A 21993-nucleotide genomic window follows, 5' to 3' on the forward strand; every position below is an offset into this window, starting at 1 on the left:
CCCCACCTGTTATTGCCCTTCTACTGTTGTTGGGTAGAGCTATTCTTTGTAGGGCTAGGGAGCTGGAGCCCCTGGAGCCCACGCAGCAGAAATCGGAGTGACACGGACTTGCCGTTTTGGTGTCTGGTTGAATCGTCGTGATTGGTTTGGAGCGGAGGTGTGGCAAGTCAGTCGAGGGGCAAATCAGTCGAAGCCCCAAGAATCATTCTCAGAGCTTGCAAGCGCAAACGCTAACAGATGGAAAACTTTTCACATTTTAGAAGCGATATGCAGTGTTAGAGATTTAAAATGTGTTTCATGTCCTAAATTCGATGTTTGTTTGTTGTTTTTTTTTTTTAATTTTTTTTAGCGAAATACTAAACGTTATTTTGACATGATCTATTTAGTTGTGTACAATTTTCTGGGTGGGCCTGGCCCGGGCCGGTGACGAGGCCCACCGGCCCATAGTGACGAGCCGCCCCTGATATATATATATATATATATATATATATATATATATATATATATATATATATATATATATATATATATATATATATATATATATGTATAAAACCTACTTCACTCGATGTTTTGCCAATATCGCAAAACCGAGGCTGGAAGAAATTTTTGAGTCTCAAAACATGTTGCGCCACTGATCAACCGATTGTAGTAAGTTATAACAGTTTTCCTCATACTAGAGTTACACAGTCGCACTAAAAAGAATTCCGCCACAAAGAATCAAATTTGAAAAACCGAGTGTTACATTGTAAGAATGAAGGCTTTTATGGCCGGTGTCAATGATGTTGTAAGATTCCGGGCTGTTGTGCAGTGGTCTGAGTGTTGTTACCCCAAACGTTTCGACTGCATCTGCGGCGGTCATCTTCAATGTTTACGTGGTCGAAGCTTCCTGGGAAGCGACTTCTTAGTAACCTAGTAACCCTTTCAATTACTTGGGAGTCGCTTCCTTGGAAGTTTCGACCACGTCGACACAATTCAATTTATGAATAATATTTCTGGCGATTCCTCATTATTTTTCACAATTTCAGGAAGTGATAAACAATGGAGCCTGCGCAACCCCAGAAATACAAATATACATATATTAAAGATACTTTATAAACATATTTAATTTCATTTTTAGTCATAATTATGTCTGGAAATGTATGTTGAATAATACGGGAAGGTTCTTCACTGAAGATCTGCGATGCGACTCTGACTATGCAAAATACGAAATTTCAAATATTTTTTCCCCTTTTTTTTTTACAACGTAACACTTTTTTTGGACATGGGGCTCATACGTGTGAGTATTATACTCTGATTTAATGCAAAAAAAAAAAAAAAAAACTGTGAAACAAATCCCTAAGAAAAAAAAAACTGGTTTTGATGATTTTTTAAATATTTAAGGGGGGGGGGATGCCCCACGAGTCTCCCAACTTGCTCCATATGTTCATGCTTTTAAACTTTTTACATGTCTTGCCCCTCAGCGTTATCAGCTAATATACTGCTCCCTTCCACTCCAAATAAAAATAATTGCTATGAAATTGTCGAAAACTGAAAAAAAAAGGATGGGGGGAGGGGGGGGGCATTTCCTAAAAGTATGACGCATAAGGGAAAAACGGTGGTCATATTTAGATTCACGGGATCATTTTACATAAGAATCAGCAAGAATTTCAATCATAAGCATTTTGAAGTTTTTTTTTTTTTATGCCGCGCAGTGGCATTGCTTAAGAAATAAAAATATTTTTTGGAAGAAATAGCGTTTGGCATTTGAATTTGAAAAGACTATTATAAAATTTTCAGACATACGAGTCTTCAACACCAATAAGCAAAAATTTAGCATCTGCATCATAATTTTAAACGTTTAAACAAAGGCAAAATAAAAATAAAGTTCCGTTCATTTTTCCGTCAAGTTGTCCGCTAATTTAATACCGAAAAAAAGATGATTATTTCTTATGTATAGCCAATCGCAAGTCATCAAATTTACTAAGATGTTTAGCAGTTTGCATTTAGTAATAAGTCAATTTTGAATTTTCAAGAAAAATACATTTTCCTTCTTTTATAATATTTCTGCAAAACGAAACCATTTTTTCTTAATACACAACATGATTTAGTGATCATTTCGTACCAAAATAATAAATAAACAGAAACACTAACCTTGTTTGTAACATAACAAAATCAATATTACATGCTTGTTTGGTGCTTGTTAGAAAGTTTCTTCTTTTACCACGTTTGCCTAACTGTTGTGGGCGGACATCATTCAACGGCGTTTAGAATCTGATTGCGCTTAAATCACGATAACAACTGAACTTCAATCTTTGCACTCCGATTGTGTATCTCGTTCCGCGCTCAGTGCAGAGATTGACATTGATTCAGATTCGCTAACAACATCAATGAAGCATCTTTAAAACATCCTTACGGGGGGGGGGGTTCTTTTTTCGTTACTAACGTAGTTTTCCATCGGTAAGTGAATGACTGCATCATAAAAGTTAAAAACCTCAAATCTTCCGGTAGCATTTTTATAGTTTTCCCTGTTGGCTGATAAAAAAATGAATAAGTGAGGCTAAATAAATAAATAAATAAAGATCAAAGCATTCTTCAAGTAGCAGATTTCATGTTTTTTTTCGTTCTTTACGAAAATGGGAAGATTTCGTTACTAGCTGATTTTTTCAATCTATTAGTCAGTAATTAACGGCAAATTTGAAGCTTTTAAAGAATAATATAAAGGGTAACCCGTTTCAATTAAGTTTTTAAATGAAATTAATTAGTTTTGATCAGGGGCTCCCTGAACTTAAATTTTTGGGAGGACGGAAATTTTCAATTTGTTTAATGGATCTCCAACTTTTGCCGAATGATGATAATTTTTCCGAGTATAACTCCAAATTTCGCCAAATGAGGAAAATTTTGCCGAATCACCAGACAACGTTTGCCAAATAAGGGAACTTTTGAGGGGTCACCTTTGAGGGGAGGAATATCTTACTATCTCCCATAGTAAGATATTCCTCCAAGACTAAACAGTTTAAAGCTCGAGTTTTGTTTTTATGAAATACCATAAAAGTCGGTGACAACGAATTCACTACGTCAAGAAATTGTCATTATTGGTATCCCATTCCTCGTTATAGTCGAATTTCAAGGGAACAATTGCTGATTTCTTTTACCAATCTGAGTCTTTTTGTTACAAAATGACTAAATCGAGCCTGTGATGCTTCCCTGAAATTTTTGTACAAATTTTTGATTTGGCCTCATCCTCCAACTTTTTTGGGAACATTTCCAACCCTTCCTTTCTCGCTGCTGAAAGTTGTGAGAAGCGAAGTTACTTCTGCAAACGTTAGATGAGTAAACTGTGTCCAAAACATGTTTCAGTAAGTTTATATATATAAATTTAAAAAAAAAATTGAAAAACATAAAAAAAAAAAAAACGTTTAAAACTAATCATTTCAAAGAAAACTAGTACGGGAGAACGGGGATAAAAGTTCCGTTTTTCTAACAAGCTCAACATTTGTTATGGAAACTTAGTTTTAGAATTATTATTCTGAGACTAAAATTAGGTAATATATGCCGCTTTGATGTTAAGACTCTTTTTTTTAAAAGTAGTATTTCGTTAGATTTTTCAATAATTAATTTTGTAGTTAAAGCCAAGGAGGAATGACTTGCCCCCATGTGAGGGGGGGGGCAAGTTGTTCCAAAAAGTACACGACGATGACCAACGATGATGATTTTTAGATTTAATATTTTAGGAAGTGTAGGTAAGAAAAATGTAGGTTTTCGATGAACGCCAATAGATATAAGAAATACTTTTTAAGTTGGAATATCGCACGCTTTGGAGAGTTGTAACACATATGTAAAACAAAAATTTTTATAACCAGGAAAAAATAATTTTGCAAAAACAACTAGTTATGACGCAGTCAGTAATAAATTAATAATGAATATTTCGTTCAGTTGAAGTGACACTTGATTTAGGTTCACTTGATGTTTCTGAAACAAACGTTCCTCTTTGATTTGTAAATCATGACTTTTTGAACGTCCATAAACATTCGAAATTTTACATCAAGTAATAATTGAAGTTTGAATTTTCAAGAAAAATACATTTTTATTCTTTAAAAATATTTCTTCAAAACGGAATATAATACTTTTTCTTGATACAAAACATGATCGTATCATCATTTCGTACCAAAAAAGATAAAAATAGAAGAATAGCGGCACAAAGTTTTTTCACCGGGAAAAAAGTAATTTTGTAAAAACAGTTATGATGCAGTTTGTAATACATTAGCTATGAATATTTCGGTTCCGTTGAATTGATACTTGATTGAGGTTTACATGACATTCCTGAAACAAACGTTTCTCTTTGATTTGTAAATCATGGACTTTTGAACATTCCTATAAACATTCTGAATTTTGACTTTTTGAACTGTGCCAATATTTTCTAAGCGTGCAATATGAATGCAAGTGAATTGAAATGTCCATAGCTAACACTTTATTGACTTCATCATAGCTAATTGGTTTTACGACTTAATTTTTCCCCCTGTCTTAAATTTTTCTATTTTTGAGTTGTGACAATGTTCTTCAAAGTTTGCAATATATTATTCATCTTTATCGCTCAAATGAACCTTGTAAGCTTTTAAAAAGAATGTTGATTTGCAACTCAATTTTTGTTGATCATGTGGTTTTATTCACATGCTAAACTGTGAGTGGTTTCTTTGCAAGATGATATTGATATTTATTGAGTTAAATCGGAAGAGAGTAATTTTACTCTAGACAGTGGCGCACACAGGACTTTTTCAAAGGGAGGGGGAGAGGGAGGGAGTTCCAGGATCGAAGATGCACCGTTCTCATGTCGTATTTCTACACGTATCCAAACATTCTTTTGATTTTATCGAATGTCGGGAACATTTACAAAAATTATTAAATTATTTCTTAGCATTAGTTAATATTTTTTTTTACAAATACTTAATTAAAAAACCAGAAAGCACAAGAATGAATGTATTTACTTTTCTCATAGTTAAAAATAAAAACAGCGAAACAAAATCAGCATTATACAATTATACATTGATGGTCAGAATTATAAGGACAGCAAAAAAATTGCACAGAAAAAAATCCGAAATAATTCAGTAAAATTTATACACAAATTGCTTTTATATGCTAGAAATCATTGTGCAATGCGATATATTTGAAAATACAAAACATAAATGCTTTGCCGGTATTAATAGAAAATGTCATTGTTACGTACAAAATTATAAGGAAAACGAGAGTTTTTCACCCCCCTGAAAAACTCCAGTAATCAATAATATCCCCCTTTTTTTCAATCACTTTTATCAGTCTTAATGATAAAAATATTGGCATAGTTTCCGTCCGTAGTGAAACTTCCTCAGACCATTACTGAGCCGCGTCCAAAAAAAAAAAAAAAAATAATTTGAATTCTGAAATTTTGAATTCAAATTATGTTTTTCGCAATCACGAACTGAGACAGGACCCTACTCATTGGAGGTTTTGTTTCTAGAAACGGCTCCTGTCCCCCCCAAGTCTGCCTCTCCTTCTGGGCGGTTACTTGTGCATAGTTGTGTGTGTGCTTAGACCTGTGTGTATGCACGTAGGTGTGTGTGAGTGTATGTGTGTGAAGTCGTGTGTGTGTGAACGTGCGTGTGTGTAGGACATGGACGCCTCCGACCAGGAGAGGCGGATAGCTCAAAACTGGAGCAGCCGCGCCGCGCCGCCAGCAGAGGACGGTGGGCGGTGGTGCTGCAAAGGCTGGTCCAAGTTGAAAAAGGCACGAACACCAAAAACGGTCAAATGAGAACAATAAGCAATCGTGATTGCTCAAAAAAAAAAAAAAAAAAACGCAGGCTTTGAGATTTTTTCTTCCTTTACAGCGATTGTACCAGAAGTAGCAAAAGCCACCTTGTTCACACCCTAATTAAACTTTTTCTCATCGAAAAACATTACATTATCCCACTTTTTACCCACAACAACGCATTTTTGGCACGCTCAAAACTTGGTCTCTTATGAACTTTTCTAAGAGTCTGTCATGACATTAGTTTCACAGAATGAAACTTTTTCTTTTTGTAAAAGATGTTGAACAGTTTGAGAACTAACTGGAATTCCCATCCAATATCTCTTGATGTTTGCTTTTTGGTGCAAGCTCGTCTTCTCATCATTAATTTCACAGACACAGAAGCAGATTTCCTACCTTTTCGTCTTTGTCGACCTTACTTGCCGGAATTTTTGAGAACGCTCTAAATGGCCGATCTGTATCTATTCGAATTTGTTGCAATTTCAGTACGTCGTGAAATTTTTCAAGCAACCACTTTCCTTTTCTCAAGTTCTTTAAGTTTTGTAACTAGCGGGATGACTTTAAAAATGGAATGTGACTTCCTCAATCGCTTACTAAGCATTTAGATTGTTATGTAGTGCAGTTTTCAGAACAAAAAACACGCAAATTTTGCTTTTGGAACACGCAAATCTAATTGTCCTTATAATTTTTCCATAACATACGGAAGTATACACTCAAATTTCTTTCTACGAATAAGATTTGAATTTCCAAGTTTCATTTTCTACTAGTTACTAATCATAAAATTTGTGTAAATTTCTGATCAAATGCAGCGAAGATTTTGTGGTTTTTCCTTTTATCCTTATAATTTTGACCATCACTGTAGAACAATTTATGTTCACATACAGTTCGACTTTGCTGAGGAAGAAAGAGAAAAAATAAATTTTATTTTTTCATTTACTAAATCTGAAATTATTGTTACGTTTGCTTGAAATCATTTTGCATACTACAATCATAGGATTATAGTCAATCAAAAAAAAAAAAAAAAAAACTCAAGGACAATGGTAGGGGTCCGGACCCCCTGTACCCTTCCCTTGTGTGCACAACTGACTCTAGTAAGGACGTGAACGTCCTTACTAGTGTCATTAGCGCTCGTTCTAGTAAGAACGTGAACTACTAAATTATGAAAGATGAGTAAAATTACGCAGATGAGTTAATAATTAAAAACATAAAATAAAGTAACGAATTTAAAATAAAAGAGAAATGTCACATTTTGTAAAAATTTAAAGAAAAAAATGTAAGCCAAAGTAGTATTTTGTATTTGATACGACTACTTAATGCAAAACACTAAAAAATAAAAGAAAGACATAATAAAGTATGAAAAATTCATTATTTATTAAATACGTTTAGTTTTATCTTATAAATCATCAGTACAGACGTTGAGAGAAAATATAATAGCAAAAATCTTAAGCTTCTGTTTCATATGCACAAAGTTAGATTTAGAACGCTTCAAATATTAAAAGCAGTGTATTTATAGAAATATCAACAATTTTAATATGCATTTTTGGTTTCAACAAAAACTAGTGTGAGAACTACGCAATAAATATGACAAAAAGAGCCACTGTTGGCAGAATATTCCTACAAAGCAAAAATATTATGACATACTGGTTAAAAAGAACTTAAACTACGAATATATACTGCTCAATCATCAGCACAAAAGTCGGACAAAAATACAGTTGCAAAAATATTAAGCTTTTGCTTTATATGCACAAAACGAGATTCAGAAATCTACAAATATTAAAAGCAAGATATTTTTGAAATACTAATGCTGTTAAGAAGCAGAACGCTGACTATAGTAGTAGTATAGAGTAAATAAGACAAAACGAGCCATTATTGATTGAAGGTTCTTACAAAGCAAAACATTATGACATACTGGTTAAAAAGAACTTAAATTACGAATCTGCTCTGCTCAATCATTACTATAAAAGTCGGACAGAAACACAGTTGTGAAAATATCAAGATTCTGCTTGATATTCACAAAACTAGATTCAGAAATCTGCAAATATTTTTTGTTGCAAAAAGCATCACATTTTTCGAAATATTAATACTGTTAAGAAGATATTTTGGTGAAACAATGACATGAGTGGTATAGAGTAAATAAGACAAAATGAGCCACTATTCGTTCAAGATTATTACTTAGAAAAACGGTATGACATACTGGTTAAAACCAACTTTAACCCCGAATCTACTGACTAAAAGATATGAAGAAACTTAATTACTGAATATAATACGTGATACTTCCATCTTATTTTTATTTGAAATGGTAGAAAACTTACCATTTAAGAAATATTCTCTATTCATAATAACCTATCATAAATTCCATTCTGTTTCCGCACAAGTTCTTTATTCAAGTCATTATTTTCATGATCTACTTGAAACGAATGGTGATTAGTTTCACTGTGGTACACAGTGATAGTCTCAGTAACTTCAAAATCAAATTGATATTTATCAATTTTAAATAAACGTGAATGCCCCTGAAACACGAACAAAGCGCAATTCTAATACTTCCTCACTTTCAAGGAGTCGAGAATCAAAAGATTCTTTTTTTTACTTCATTCTTTGGGGTTATTTTCACAGGCGATAAATTGAAAGAAATGCTAGAATTCCATTGTCTTGTCATTTAACATGATCCATCTGTAATGCCGCGGACAATATAGTGGCTTGAAACCCTTCGCACATTTTCAAGCATTTTTCATTTGCGAAAGCTTAGTTATACTGTCATTCTTCAATGTAAATTAAATTTCAAGAATAATTTGACGTTCTTTTACGCAAATGAAATTTTATGACTCGCAAATTAAAGAATGCTTATCGAAAAGGGTGATTTTAAAAGTAGAATAACAGAGGAATATTGCGGCTATTCTCGTGAAATATAGACGGTTCCAGAAATAGCAATTTATACAATACAATAAAAAAGATTTTTGTGTGTTTCTGACGAGTGTCTCGGAAAACCAGTAAGGCGTAGGAAAGAAACAATTGGTATAGAGGGGCAGTTTTTGGCAACGTCTAGCACCTAGTCGTTCGACTTTTGATCGATTTGGATAAAAATGTATTTGTTGTTTTATGTAATTGGCACCACGTCCTACCCCGCAAATCCCGAACTAATTGCGTCAGAGAAGTATCTCCTGACTCTCTTGTAAAAAATCCTGGTTTAAACGCAATAAAAAAATCGCAAATGGAGATATTTATAAATTTTTAATGAATTTTGGAACAGGCATTCATACGCGATCTCTCCGAAGATTCAGTTTTCTAAGCTTATCCAATAAAAAAGCTGAAAAACGTATTTTCTGATGCCTAGACAGATTCAAATCCTCAGTGCTCAGTTACATTTCGCTAATTATGGAAGATTAAGAGGAAATACAATTTGCAGGAGGTTTATAAAACGTTGACCCAAGTTGCATTTACTTCTTAGAAATTTTGTTACATTTGTTGGAAAGTTTATGGAATTTTTTTATTGTAGGATGAAAGGAGCTCAGGTTTCTAGGGATAGATGTTCCTCCGAGAGAAGAAGGAGTTAATGTTGAGAGCGGGGGTAAGGGGAGGGGGGAACGCCCCAAAAAGTTTTAGAAGTGACCGAAAATTTAGATTCCTTTGTTTTACGAATAGTGTTTTTTAATAAAATTATTCAACCTCTAAAACTGATGAAAATATGACTGTTCTCCGTCAGCAATTTCTGAGACAAGAATTAGGTATGCACACATAAATTTGTGCATTGAAAAAAAAGTTTTTAAAAATTTAATTTACCTTCAAGCAAATATGTGTAACTCAAACTTTTTGTAAAATGTGTTTTTCTTTCAAATAAATAGTTTTTCCGACGGACAGACGTCTTCCTTTGGCTCTAGTTAGTTCTACAATGATTTTAAATACGAAAAACCACTTTGGGCCAAAGTAATCCAAACGTAAGGCCGAAAGAACGTAAGGGTAACAATTAAAAAGGGTAATAATGCTTTGAAAGAAAGTGATCAGTATCCAAAAAATAAATTAAGAGAACTCTAGATGCGTCAAAAGGGTTTTCACAGCTTATAAATATGAATAGTTACAAATTTATTGAGAGAAGATGCACAAAGTTCCAAAATGTGCGCCAAAGTAGCCCACGTTAACGGTACGTAAAGAAGTCTAGTTGCGAACTATCCCGACGAAAAACCAGCGTTTATCATTTGCAGATCAATCCATTTTAACATAACATTTTTGATGCACTTTGCTCATAACGATTCACTCACGAACCATACGATGCTTTATCCCTATCTTCGATTCTCCTACATTTTTATTGGCCCTGTAAATAAAGGTATAGATGATATCAGCTAGGGATACGCTATAATAGGCTAAATTTTGCCATTTAATCGGTGGAAAAACACCTCCAAAACATTTTTTTAAAGCATACCTTCAACAAGAAACTGTTATGAATACATTTGTTAACAATAAATTAATGTAATTTTCTGAAATCATTACTGTAACATGTAATATGGAATTGTACAGAGTAAAAATCAAACAAATAGTTGAGAAAATGTGTAAAACTGAATGAAATATTAAAGAATTATTTCCTAAGTTTGTGTATTGATACCCTCACCTCAACTTTTACTGATACAACATTTTTTTACAGTTATTTATAACTTTTAAACTTATTAAATATTTTTTTATTACAGCATTTATATAATATTATTACGTTACAAAGTGTCAAACGTAAAAGACACTTCACAATCAAAATATTTATAAAAATAAATGATTTTATTTAGTAACCGGAATCCTTTTTTGAAGACTCCTTATTCAGAGACTAGACCAGGATCTTAGATGATCAACGATTTAAAAAGTTTAAACTTTTTTTTTTTTTTGAAATCAAACGAATTCTGAATTCTATTTTGAATTGCACATAAAAAAGGAATGTTTGCACCAAGAACAGACATGCTTTTATTACATGCAAATCCAAACCATTTTAATATTTTTCGTCTTTCCCTTTTATGAAGACGTAAAACTACCAGACAATTTGCTGTCCGTCTAAATGTCATTCAAAGAGACAGGCTAGACTTTTTGATTCGGGAAACCTTCTTCTGCAGACTTAATGATGCTCCTGTATCGTATTGAGCAACCTTCAGATTCTTTCTGTAAACCACAAGTGTTGTTTTTTTTCTCTCTTCAATTTCCTTTGTTAGTTCTGAAAGTGTGTTAATAAAAGAAGTCCCAAAAAGTTACAAATATTGCCCCTCTTCAAACAGCAATTTTGATTGTCTTGAGCGTCATTTGTGAGAAAATTTGTAGAAACGTTTAAGACGTGTTTCTGGAAGGGTTGTTTCTGAGCAATAAAAAACTTCACTCTGAGATCGAGTCGTAGCACTCATAAAGTTTCAACCAACTGCGACGAGGTAATTATGTATTTTGCATGCCAACTTCTTCGCACTTTTTGGCCACAAAAGTGTAGGGTGCAAGGACAGCTACAAGGGGAGGGTCATGACCCCCTCCCTGACCGTCGACAATGTTATCCAACCATCGTTATTGTATGTGATCGTACTTTAATAATTGCATACAAGATTGGAGGCTTAAGGGGGTAACATGAAGTGCGCAATTGTGCATTTTTTAGAATATCTTTATGAAAAGTAGCATGATACGAGACAAAAGGGTGTGGGGGGGGGGGGGTATGGTGGAGTGGATCACTTTGTGACAAAGGAAAGGGGGAAAGGGGTCAAAAATGTTGAAAAATATGACGTCATTTATGGACAGCCAGTTAGATGATCGACAGTTATTTTGGCAACTTCAGAATATACTTTTCTAACGTTCCAAAAATGAATAATATCAACTAGAATAAATTTAAGTTTTAATTGAATGTCGGTCGATCTAATATCGATTTGTCGTTCTTTGTCTGGTGTTGGGAATTCGTAGGTGTCAGTCGTGAGAAAGATTTTAGACTCAAAGTTATTTTTCTTTTTGAAAGAGAAAATGTCTGTTGCAGGAGTTATTAGTGTTGGACCAAACTAACGTTCATTAAGCAAATAATTCCGTTACAATGAATACCAATACAACGAAATTTCCGTTTGAACGAAAAAATTTTTTTTAGCCCCGATTTAATTTTAATACCCTGCTTGAATTCCATTTTACGAAATTCCCGTTACAACGAACAAAATTCACGTTGTAACGGGATTTCACTATAGTACGGAATCCCTGTCTCAGTTCAAGTTATTCAAAATGCTAATGTATCGACCGCCTAATTCGCTAGAATGCACTAACCCACTTAACGCATTTTCTGACACGGGAGAAGGTTATCGGCAAATTTACATATGCCCGTGTCTCCCACGGGCGTTTTTGTATCTCGCTTTATATTATTGTTAATGCTCGTTTGGGCCCCGTTCTGGTAAAAATAGGTAAATTAGAAATTTTTGAATGTGTTCACCGTAGATTGCAAAATTAGCAGCATTCGTTTTGTGTCTACCACGTTTTGTTTTGTAAAGTAGTTCTTTGGTGGGAAAAAGCTAATCTATCATTTTTATTGTGAGACTGAATTTTAATAAATTCTTTTGATGTAAGTAGGAAAATTCGACTTAATTTGATTTTAATACTTTGAAATTCAAAATGAACATGCAAGGAAATAGTTCACATTTTGTTTAAGCATAAAATACTGTTTATGAACCCTCGTCTCCCCCTTCACCACCACCTAGTCATCCTCCTTCCACAACTGGAAAAAAAAGAAAAAAAAAAACTAGTTCTTTAAGAAATTAACATGTTTTGAAACTCAGGTGGATTAGGCTAGACCTTTATAAAAAAAAAACGATCTGCCTAAAGTGGAAACAATAAGTTTAGTTAATAAATTTAGTTACTAAAAGTTACTATTTGGAAATTAAACTATTAACACGAAGTTCCGTCCAGAGCTACACGAGCCTACTTTCCCGTATACCAATATCGACTTTCTGGTATCTGATCAATATTCTCAAAATCAATATTCTCAAAATTAGCTAAAATGTGTCATTTTTCTTACGTGTATAAATTTTTAAAGTTACGAAGTAAGAGACGAAGTTGGGGAGTCGGAGTCCGATTAATTTTTGTGCACAGGAGTTGGAGTCGGAGACAAGTTCCCCGAAATTCTCGGAATCGGGAGTTGGTCGTCAAGAGCTATTTCCAACAAAATTTGTTTGAAGTAAATCCACCTTTAAGTTCGGAATCTATATTGAGTTTTAGTTTCCCCGTAAGTGCTAATGTTAAGGGGTTTAAACTGTTCAAAATCGAACGGAAAATTGTTCAAATCGAAAAGATATTTTCCATACATGTTCTTCATTAAAAACTTTTCCCTACAAAGTTTGTTTGAAGCAAATTCGCCGCTATATAAGTTCAGGATTTATATTTGCCATGAATTTCCCCGTAGACGCTAATGTTTAGTTTTTTTGAACTGTTCAAAATTGAATGAAGTATGGGAATGAGGTGTCCTCGGCGAGATCTTTCGAACAAAAAAAATATTTGTTCGAATAAGACTATTCATTCAAAAGTTAGAAACATTCGCACTATCTCTGACGCTACCCTTTTACAGATTAATTTTGATAATCTGCAGCGGTGGTGCATGGAGAATGAGCTTTATTTAAATACACTAGTCAACACCAAAAACGCATCCGGCTCAAAAATAGCTATTTCCGAAGTATTTTCCCTCGCTAAACATGAAAATCACCATAAAAAGTTGAGATTAGCTCTAGTTTTTAAGATACAAAGTCAAATAGGATATTGAATTCTCACTAATGCTCTTTTTTCCTGGCAGATAGCCCCCCCCCCCAGGGACTGACTGCCATCTAAACTTCGACCCCAGGTTGGGATAGAAAATCTCATTACATGAAAACCGAAATGGACTTCAAGAAATTTAAATTATGGGAAGAGAAATGCTCAAAATCAGCCTGTAGTAGATCCACCCATTTCTGCTTCCATCCATGCTCATTCTGTAGAGAATGATGAAAGACTTCGTGAAAGTTGTGAACAATGGTGGTTTTCCAATACCTTAGAGGGAAATTACCAAAATATATTGAAGCTAAGGACAAGGAGGGAATTTTTAACGGCCCTTCAAATACGCGCAATTATGAAAATCACTCTTTTTGAAAAATAATTTGCAATGGGGAAAAAAACACCCAGAAAGCCATTAAGGGCATATTACTAGTATTTCTAAGCAGCAGAGAAGCCGAGAACTAAAAACAGTTGGTCAAAAAATCCCTACGGAAGTTCTGTGACCATTGATAAATGATGTGTTTTTGAAACTCTAATTTGTTCATTTCTTCCAAGATATTTTCTTTAAAAACTAAAGTTGTGAGAAGTGAACATGAAGAAAGGTTTTACCAAGATATCTTTACAGTGAAACACAGATATCAGGGTCATTAGCTGAGTTAATGCTCACCAAATGCTGCTGAATTATTACATGACATGGTCCTTCTTTGACGTACAAAAAACACTCGAAAATGCAGCGTTTACAGCAATAGTCCAAAAGTAACCACTGATTTCAGGAAAAGAAACATTTTTTAATAAAACAGGATCTATTTAATAGCATTTATTAATCAGGATTTTTTTCCCCTTTTTAACATTACCTTCAAATCAATGTGTGGTTGCGTGCATCTTTCTCCAGTGGACTTTTGTGTGTCTTGAAAACAAGAGCTAATAAAACAAATCCACCACCGTATTCGTTTTTCTCAACCCAAAATTAGTAGGAAATTGACTATTTAAAAATAGGATGCAGACAAAAAGTTCTTTTTTGTTGACTAGTGATATTAGTAAAGGCAGTGTTTTGATTTACAGTCGTAGATCTGAGCCATTCATGTATTTTTATAAAATTGATAAACAGTGTTTACCGTGTTCTGACTTTGTTACGGATTTGGGGACGGATTTCACTTTTAGTAAAGCTCGATTTTACGCAGCATATTAACAACATCGTTTCAATGGCATATAAGGTTCTGGGTTTTCTTAAACTAACTAGGGATTTTTCTAATGAGTAAGCGCTTTATATTTGTCTTGTACGCTCCAAACTTGAATACTGTAGTCTTATTTGGGATCCCTGCTACAATAATAAAGCTAAAACTCTTGAGCAGATTCAATGGAAATTTGTTCATTACTTGTGTTACAGAACTGGTAATCAAGATTTTTTGACTTATTCTTACTCTTATTTATGTAATATTTATAATGTTTCCAGTCTTAAATCACGCCGTGAACTTTTGTGTCTTTTTTCTATAAGGTACTGAATTAATTGACTGCTTTGATTTGTTAATTCAATACAAATTGCTGTCCCAAGTAGGACTCTTAGGAGTTATTCTTCTTTTAAAATCTTTTTTACCAGACTGAAATACGTTGATAATTTTTGTCTTTTTAAATTTTACAAACTTTTTAACATTCACTGTCGTGATTTAGATATTTTTAGCATGTCGTTTTACAATTTTAAGTTTATATGTTTCAATATTTTAAATCTATAATTTGTTTTAATTGCTATTTTTAAATTATTTTTTCTGTAGTGTGCAATACTTTTAATAAATAAATAAATAAATAAAAGTTATTAGGTGGCAGACAGACAGACATTTTCCTCCATTTCAGTACCCTGCTTTCCAATTTTTAATATTTCGATACTTATTTAAAATTTATTTTTGACGTTTTTTTTTTGTTTTTCGCAATATTTTTAAGATACATTAAGCCTTCTTTCATGCTTTTTTCTTCTTTCTCTGACTTTTACAGGGAAAGTAGGCTAAAAAAACAGGAAATGACGAAAAATTCTTCCTTATTTAAAAGATAAGAAATGAATTCGAACACTTCAAAAATATTGTGTCAGGCACATGTATTGTGGATAGTATAGGGTGATTCGCCAGTGGTTTAACACCTGCCAGTAGTTGACCACTCGAGCAGTAATATGTGCAACACAAGAATAAATAAGTAGATATTTTTAATCTGATTGCTGGAACTAATTTATATGGAACTTCATCCCATGAAGTGTTCTCTCATAGTTTATAGTTGTAACTAAAGTTCTGAATGTAGGTTAGGACGGTACAATTACAAAGACATAAAATATTTCAAGGAAATCACTTTTCTTACTAGTGAGAATTGTCATCAGATAAAATGTTTAATGGTATTCCTCGACGTTAAATTTTATTCTTCAGGTTCATTTACTAATAAATACTGATTATCCATGTTTATACTAAGTAAATTAAAAAAATTGCATCAATTTACTAATCATTTATGCTGGGATTGAGGGGTGGTCATCTACTGGTTGTCTAAAATGCAATTAATGCCAGTAGTTGGCCAGAACGGTCAAGTAATGAACTTATAATGGTTTTAAAGCTTTTTTCTCGAAACCAAAGTGATTACAAAAATTTTTCAACTTAAGATAAAATATAATGCTACTTTTGTTCAAAAAAAAAATTTTTTTTTTTTTGCAAGTAATTGACTAGCTGCCTGTCCGCTGAACCAATAGAACCAAAATTTGTGATACGGTTATTTGAACAGATGTTCTCCTAATTGCAAAAATTTTAAACAACGTAGTACTAACACAGATTCTGTTATAGTAAACTAATTTCGGAAATTTCGAATTGCAACACCCACATTTTTCTTGAGCAAATTGATCCGCATATTGAAAAAACCCTAAATTGCGTTGTAACGAGTGGCGTGTGACAAAAACTGCAAAGATGAAAATTGTTTATCCCAGTGACAATATATAAGAGAAGCATTTTGCATAACTCACAGGGTAAGACAGTAGTAGAAGCACCAACCACTAAACACCACGTTGCAAAGCTTAAGGAAAAAAATTTTAAAATGCAGAGTGGAAAGCGTCAGTTGGTGCTTAAATTTTCGAACAAACAATTTTCAATCTTCAGTTAGTGCTTAAATTTTCGAACAAACAATTTTCAATCTTCAGTTAGTGCTTAAATTTTCGAACAAACAATTTTCTTCACATGTCGATCGATCCAACGCCTTTTCTGGCTCATCAATACAATGATCAATTTGCACAAGGAAAAAGTGGGTTTGTCATTTGAAAGTTTCGAGATTCTATCACTGTTACCGCAGCCAGGAGATCACTGCGTTGTTTAACATCATCAATCTCAAACGCATTCCTTCAAATAACCGTTTCTAAAATTTTGGATTGGTAGGTTCAGCGAATAGGCCGCTAGGACTCCGTATATAGGGAGAGTTACTTTTGGACATCTCGTATAAACGATTAAACATTTTTCATGAAAAGGTTACTTGACAGTAATGTTATAATATTTAGGCATTATTCTAGCAGCTAGCTATGCTGACTAGATTTGGATCGACGGTAACGTTCGGGTCCTGCGGCGACTTACATGATGATGATGTCATATCTGCTTGGAGTGGCTGCTATGGAGAAATTAGAGAGATATCGCTAATTTGGCATAATTTTTGGCACCTGATTTTTGGCGCTAAATTTGGCGAGAAATTGCTAAATGTCGCTAAATTTGGCGAGAAATTGCTAAAAGTCGCCAAATTTGGCAACTTTTTTTATTTATTAAATCTTCGCTGGCAGAGTTTAAAAGTATGTGCGAGTGTTGATTTTTTTAGCTATCGCTTTTAATTCATTTTGCGGATTATCCGCGAAATTCACTTATCCGCGGTTACCATGTCACCCTATTCTACAGATAATTAAGAGTTTACTGTACTTACACTGATCCCTCATAATATCAATGCATTATTTTTAGTAGTATGTTTTAATATTTAAGCATTATGCGAGCGGTCTACGGTGGCTAGATTCTCCGCCTGAGGTGCCTTCGGCGTCTCATATATCAGTGACATCATATGCGTTTGTAGTCTATATTATATATAGGTTTGACAAGAAATTGAAGATACAATATAAAGTTGGCACCATTTTTTGGTGACTTAGTTTGGCGTCAAATGTCACGAAGTTTTCACAACATTTTAACCTATTAGTCATCACTGTAGTGTAACCATCATCAAAGTCACGTGACATCTGTGATGATGTCATCCACCCAACAACCAATCAGGGGCGACCTTTAAGAGAACATAAGTACATACAGGCATGCATCCGGTCCTATTTTAACAGAGTAGATTTCAGATTTTAGTGTTTAAAAAGTCGTCAACTACTGGCAGAAGCTCGTAAACTACTGGAAGTGAGTGGTCAACTACTGGCGAAATCTCCCTTTTCAACTTCTGTTCGAAATAACTTGAAAAATAGTAAGTAAAACAGAAAAATGATTAGAAACCATTGATCCTGATAGTTTTATAGACACATAAATTTTCAATTTTTTCCAGTTTTTTTCATATGAAATTAAATAGAGCTCGTAGAAATTTTCACTAAATGGTCAACTATTGTCGAATCACCCTATATGAAATTTCTAACTGAGAGACAACACTTGAGCATACACTTGCAAACTTTTAGCATTCAATAAGAACACGTACTTGTTCATTCAATGAGCTATATATTACCCTAAATCAGGGCTCCCAAAATGGATGCCTCGGTAGCCACGGGAGCTACAAGAAAGGGGTCAAGGTATGTCGCCAAGTGATAACAAATATCATTGTTTATACAACAAAAAAGTGTAATGATAGCTAATCAAATGTCTCACCCGGTTTAGATGTTAAATTTGAACAAAAATGGCAATAGAGAGTGCGCAATTTCTCCGTACTAAGTGCCTTTAAAAACTTTTTTTCAATAAGCAAACGAAGACAGGGAACCCTGTTACTACATATTTTCTGATTTTCTCCACAAAATCAAAATTAAAAAAAAAAAAAAAAAAAAAAAAAAAAAAATGATGTTAATATTTATCTTTATCCTTCTCTTTTTAAGAAATGATAACTTACTACTCACTAGAGTGGTGTGAGAAAATTCTAAAACTTCAAACGGTGCGACAACTTGGAAAAATTTGTGAACCCCTCACTAGACATGTTTTAATGCATCGAGGTCAATCTATTTTAATGCCAAAATAAAAATAAATAAATTAAGCTTCAATGGTTCAGAAGCATTACGTGTAGAACAAAAAAAAAAAAAAAAAACATTTCAATACGTTGTGTAACTTTTAAGTTGGACAATGCAAAATACGAGTTCAAGTTATGGAAGAAAATAGCTAGCATTGAAGCATTTAAAGAAGAAATGCGTGATCAAAAGAATACTATAAAAAGAACTTTCTTCCTGGTTCTATTTTATGTGTCTGCAAGAAAAACATGTAGTTTTTATTGTTATGTCTGGAAAAATTCTAGAACATTTATGGTGAGTGCTGCGGGTGCTTTTTTTTTTTTTTTGTGGGTACTCATATTATATTTTTCGAGCATAACCCATTTTAAGAAAGTTTTGTAAAGAAACAAAATAAAGTCAAAAGCTTTTACTTATAAATTAAGCAAATATTCAAGCCAAGACAAATGTTTCATCACGATTTTTTACCCAAAAAGTTACATTTCAGTTTTTTGCCTTAAAAAAAACCTAAGGTATCTGAGTGAGGTTTTTTTTTTTTTTTTGGAAAAAGCAAATAATTCAAATGAATAATTCTTCTACATTCTAAGATAAAATTGTAACTTGTTATTGCAAACAGACATCAGCAGAATCATAGAAAATACATTAAATTGCCACATAAAACGTTTGTAGACGCATACTCAATGAACATAAATATTAAAAATATTATAACTACATAAGCTTGCTGTAATGCTACAGCTTTGTGTTACCAACTGACATGCTCATTCAATTCTTTAACTTTATGAAGCATGTTTGACATGTTTTTATGTTTTTGAAAGCGGGATAGATTTTCATCTATAAATTGTGGAATTGTTTTAATAAATCCACTATAAAAGCGCACATAATGTATAAGATCAAAAAATTTAAATATAAGGAATCATTACGTATCGTAATATATATAAAGTATCAACTTTCTTAAACAAATCTTTGTATTAAAAAAAATGGTTTGCATGTGTTGGGGGGGGGGGGACTGGGCGGTTGACAGTACAGTCACCAGCAGCACGTGCAATGTTTTTCAAGTACAAAAACGTTTTTTTAAGAAGATTGATACTTTATTTTCCGAAACATTAGGATTCCTTATATTCAAAGATATAAAGATTAAAAACCAAAGTTTAAAATTATCCTAATAAAATCAAACATATGCGCAACAATGCCCCCCCCCCCGAGAAAATGGATTGAGCAAAATTTAAATTTGATAAAAATAATTTTAACATGTAGTTCATAAAGAAACTGTTTTGGGATTTAGTTGTGTTAACACTATACAGTGAGAAATCTTTTCAATTAATCTCAAACAATGAAATCTTTTGTCCTCATATATTTTTTTTTCATATACCCTTATTCGTCTTTTATGTAATATCTAATCTCTCTCCGAATGCAAGATAAGACTCAATGTCGTCAGACGAATTTACGATGACTATAGGTGAAGCAATGAAACACACACACACCCAGCAGACATCTTATCTCAAGGTAGATCGTTCTGATTTACCCTCTTTTATGTTCTAATTACAGTGTATGCAAATTCTTATAGTTATCTGTGCACATAATACATTTTGATAGAGCAATGATGCATATTTGTAATTTAAAGCAAAACATATTTTCATTTTGCATTAATGTACAGTCGAGCCTTGATATAATTTCCACTCCCGGGATTTCATGAAAGTGGCGTAAGCGGGGGACCTTATAACCGATTAATACGCATTTGTTAGTAAATAACCATCTATAAAAAATAGTATAATGCCTTGTAAAATTTAATGTGGTTTAAAAATGTAAGTTTATTGCGTTATAATTTTATGATTGAGCAGAACCAATTAAAATTAATGGAATTGCTAAGAAATTATGGAATTTTTTTTAAAAGCTTTGAATTTTGTATCAAGTTGTATGAAATGTGACTAAGCGAACTACTAACGTACAGTCTGGATTTGCTAAGTTGCCTTCCTTATCGGCCTGAAGCTCAAACGATTCCATTTGCTATACTAAGGATGAGGAAGTAGCTAATACATACTTCCTTAGAGCAGAGCTGCAACTTTGCGATGTAGATCATAAGGGTTATTGGCGTTGGTGTCAATATTATTAGAATTTCTCCTTTTTCAACCCAAACATAAATAGCACGTCCAAAGTCAAACATATTTTTTCCATCAGTGCAACACTATACATCTTATTTTACTTGAAAAAATCCACAATATTGCCGTGCTAAGCACAGATGTGGTATCTGCAGTAGAGCTCAAAATGAGAAATTGACGATTAAAGTTTTACAACTCGTTTCTTTGATTTATGACTTAATTAACGGCTCAACTTGCGGTAGTTGTTTCGTAAATAACTTATCTAAAAACCGTGCGAGAGTTTTTTGTAAAAATCTTAATTTAAAATTAATAAATGTAGCTACGACAAATTTTCTTTTCAAAACCTTTTCATATACTAAGCTATTTTCACCGTAAGTGACAATTACTAGGCATTTTTAGGGGTATCTGCACAGATACGATAAAAATATCTTAGTAAAACGTGCTCAAAGTATCATTAAATAATACTGAAAACATCTGCTTTCTTTGGACTGTTTCGCTTTATTTTGTTAATACAAATCTAACAAAATCTACCTTCTGAAAGATACCATTTTCAAAACTCTGGACACTGTAATCCATAACAATTTTTTGTTTTTTATATTCAAAGAATGTTTTTTTATAATGTTTTATTTTCTAGATTCATTTTTACCGAGCATGAAGATAATTTTGATAGTTAAATAAAAATATTACTGGCCGTAGAATGAAATGCGGTTTTTTTGCATGAAAAAATAAGATATGAATATTTTACATGCATTTCATTTTTAGAATTGCATTTTAAATAACAACATTTAAATAGGAAAAGCTGAATATTTACTTTAACAATTACGCAAAGTTGTATTGTTGTTTATTATCAACTATTCAACGGTAAACTAATTTTAATATTCTGTGTTACAATAAACTGCTACATTATTAAATATGCTGCTTTACTAAGGTATAAAAGTCGTATCTACAAAAAATACTAAGGAAAAATTGGTAACTGCGCAGATACCACTTTAAAGGCTTAGTATTTGTCACTTACGTTCAAATTGCCTTAGCAAACTCCGAAACTGTGCAGTTACGACTTTTTTCTTAAAGCTTTTTTTAATATTTCGCGTTCATAAATCGCCAAAAAACTTGAAGTTTAGGTAAATTAAATTACTAACGACCACCTGGTGACAATAACTCAATTTTGATAACATGTGCAGATACCACATCTGTGCTTAGCACGGCGGAATAGTGGACTGTCACGATTT

The 21993-nt window shown here is 33.0% G+C and overlaps 1 protein-coding gene across 6 annotated transcripts in view; it reads right to left on the reverse strand.

Moving 5' to 3' along the window:
* The window catches only part of LOC129218346 (microphthalmia-associated transcription factor-like), a 150560-nt gene that overhangs the window by 120122 nt on the left and 8445 nt on the right, over positions 1-21993 (reverse strand). For 2 of the 6 annotated variants that reach the window (XM_054852586.1, XM_054852589.1), the window contains exon 1: positions 8077-8296. The exons of 2 other annotated variants lie outside the window; for them this stretch is intronic. In XM_054852586.1, the coding sequence (XP_054708561.1) occupies positions 8077-8079 (3 nt within the window). In that variant the 5' untranslated portion in view covers positions 8080-8296. Of the gene's footprint in view, positions 1-2133; positions 2229-8076; positions 8297-21993 lie in introns of those variants that run through there. 2 more of the 6 variants (XM_054852590.1, XM_054852587.1) reach the window with 2 other exon arrangements.

The sequence above is a fragment of the Uloborus diversus genome, chromosome 3 (genome assembly GCF_026930045.1).
Source record: "Uloborus diversus isolate 005 chromosome 3, Udiv.v.3.1, whole genome shotgun sequence".
Classification (NCBI taxonomy): Eukaryota; Metazoa; Arthropoda; class Arachnida; order Araneae; family Uloboridae; genus Uloborus; species Uloborus diversus.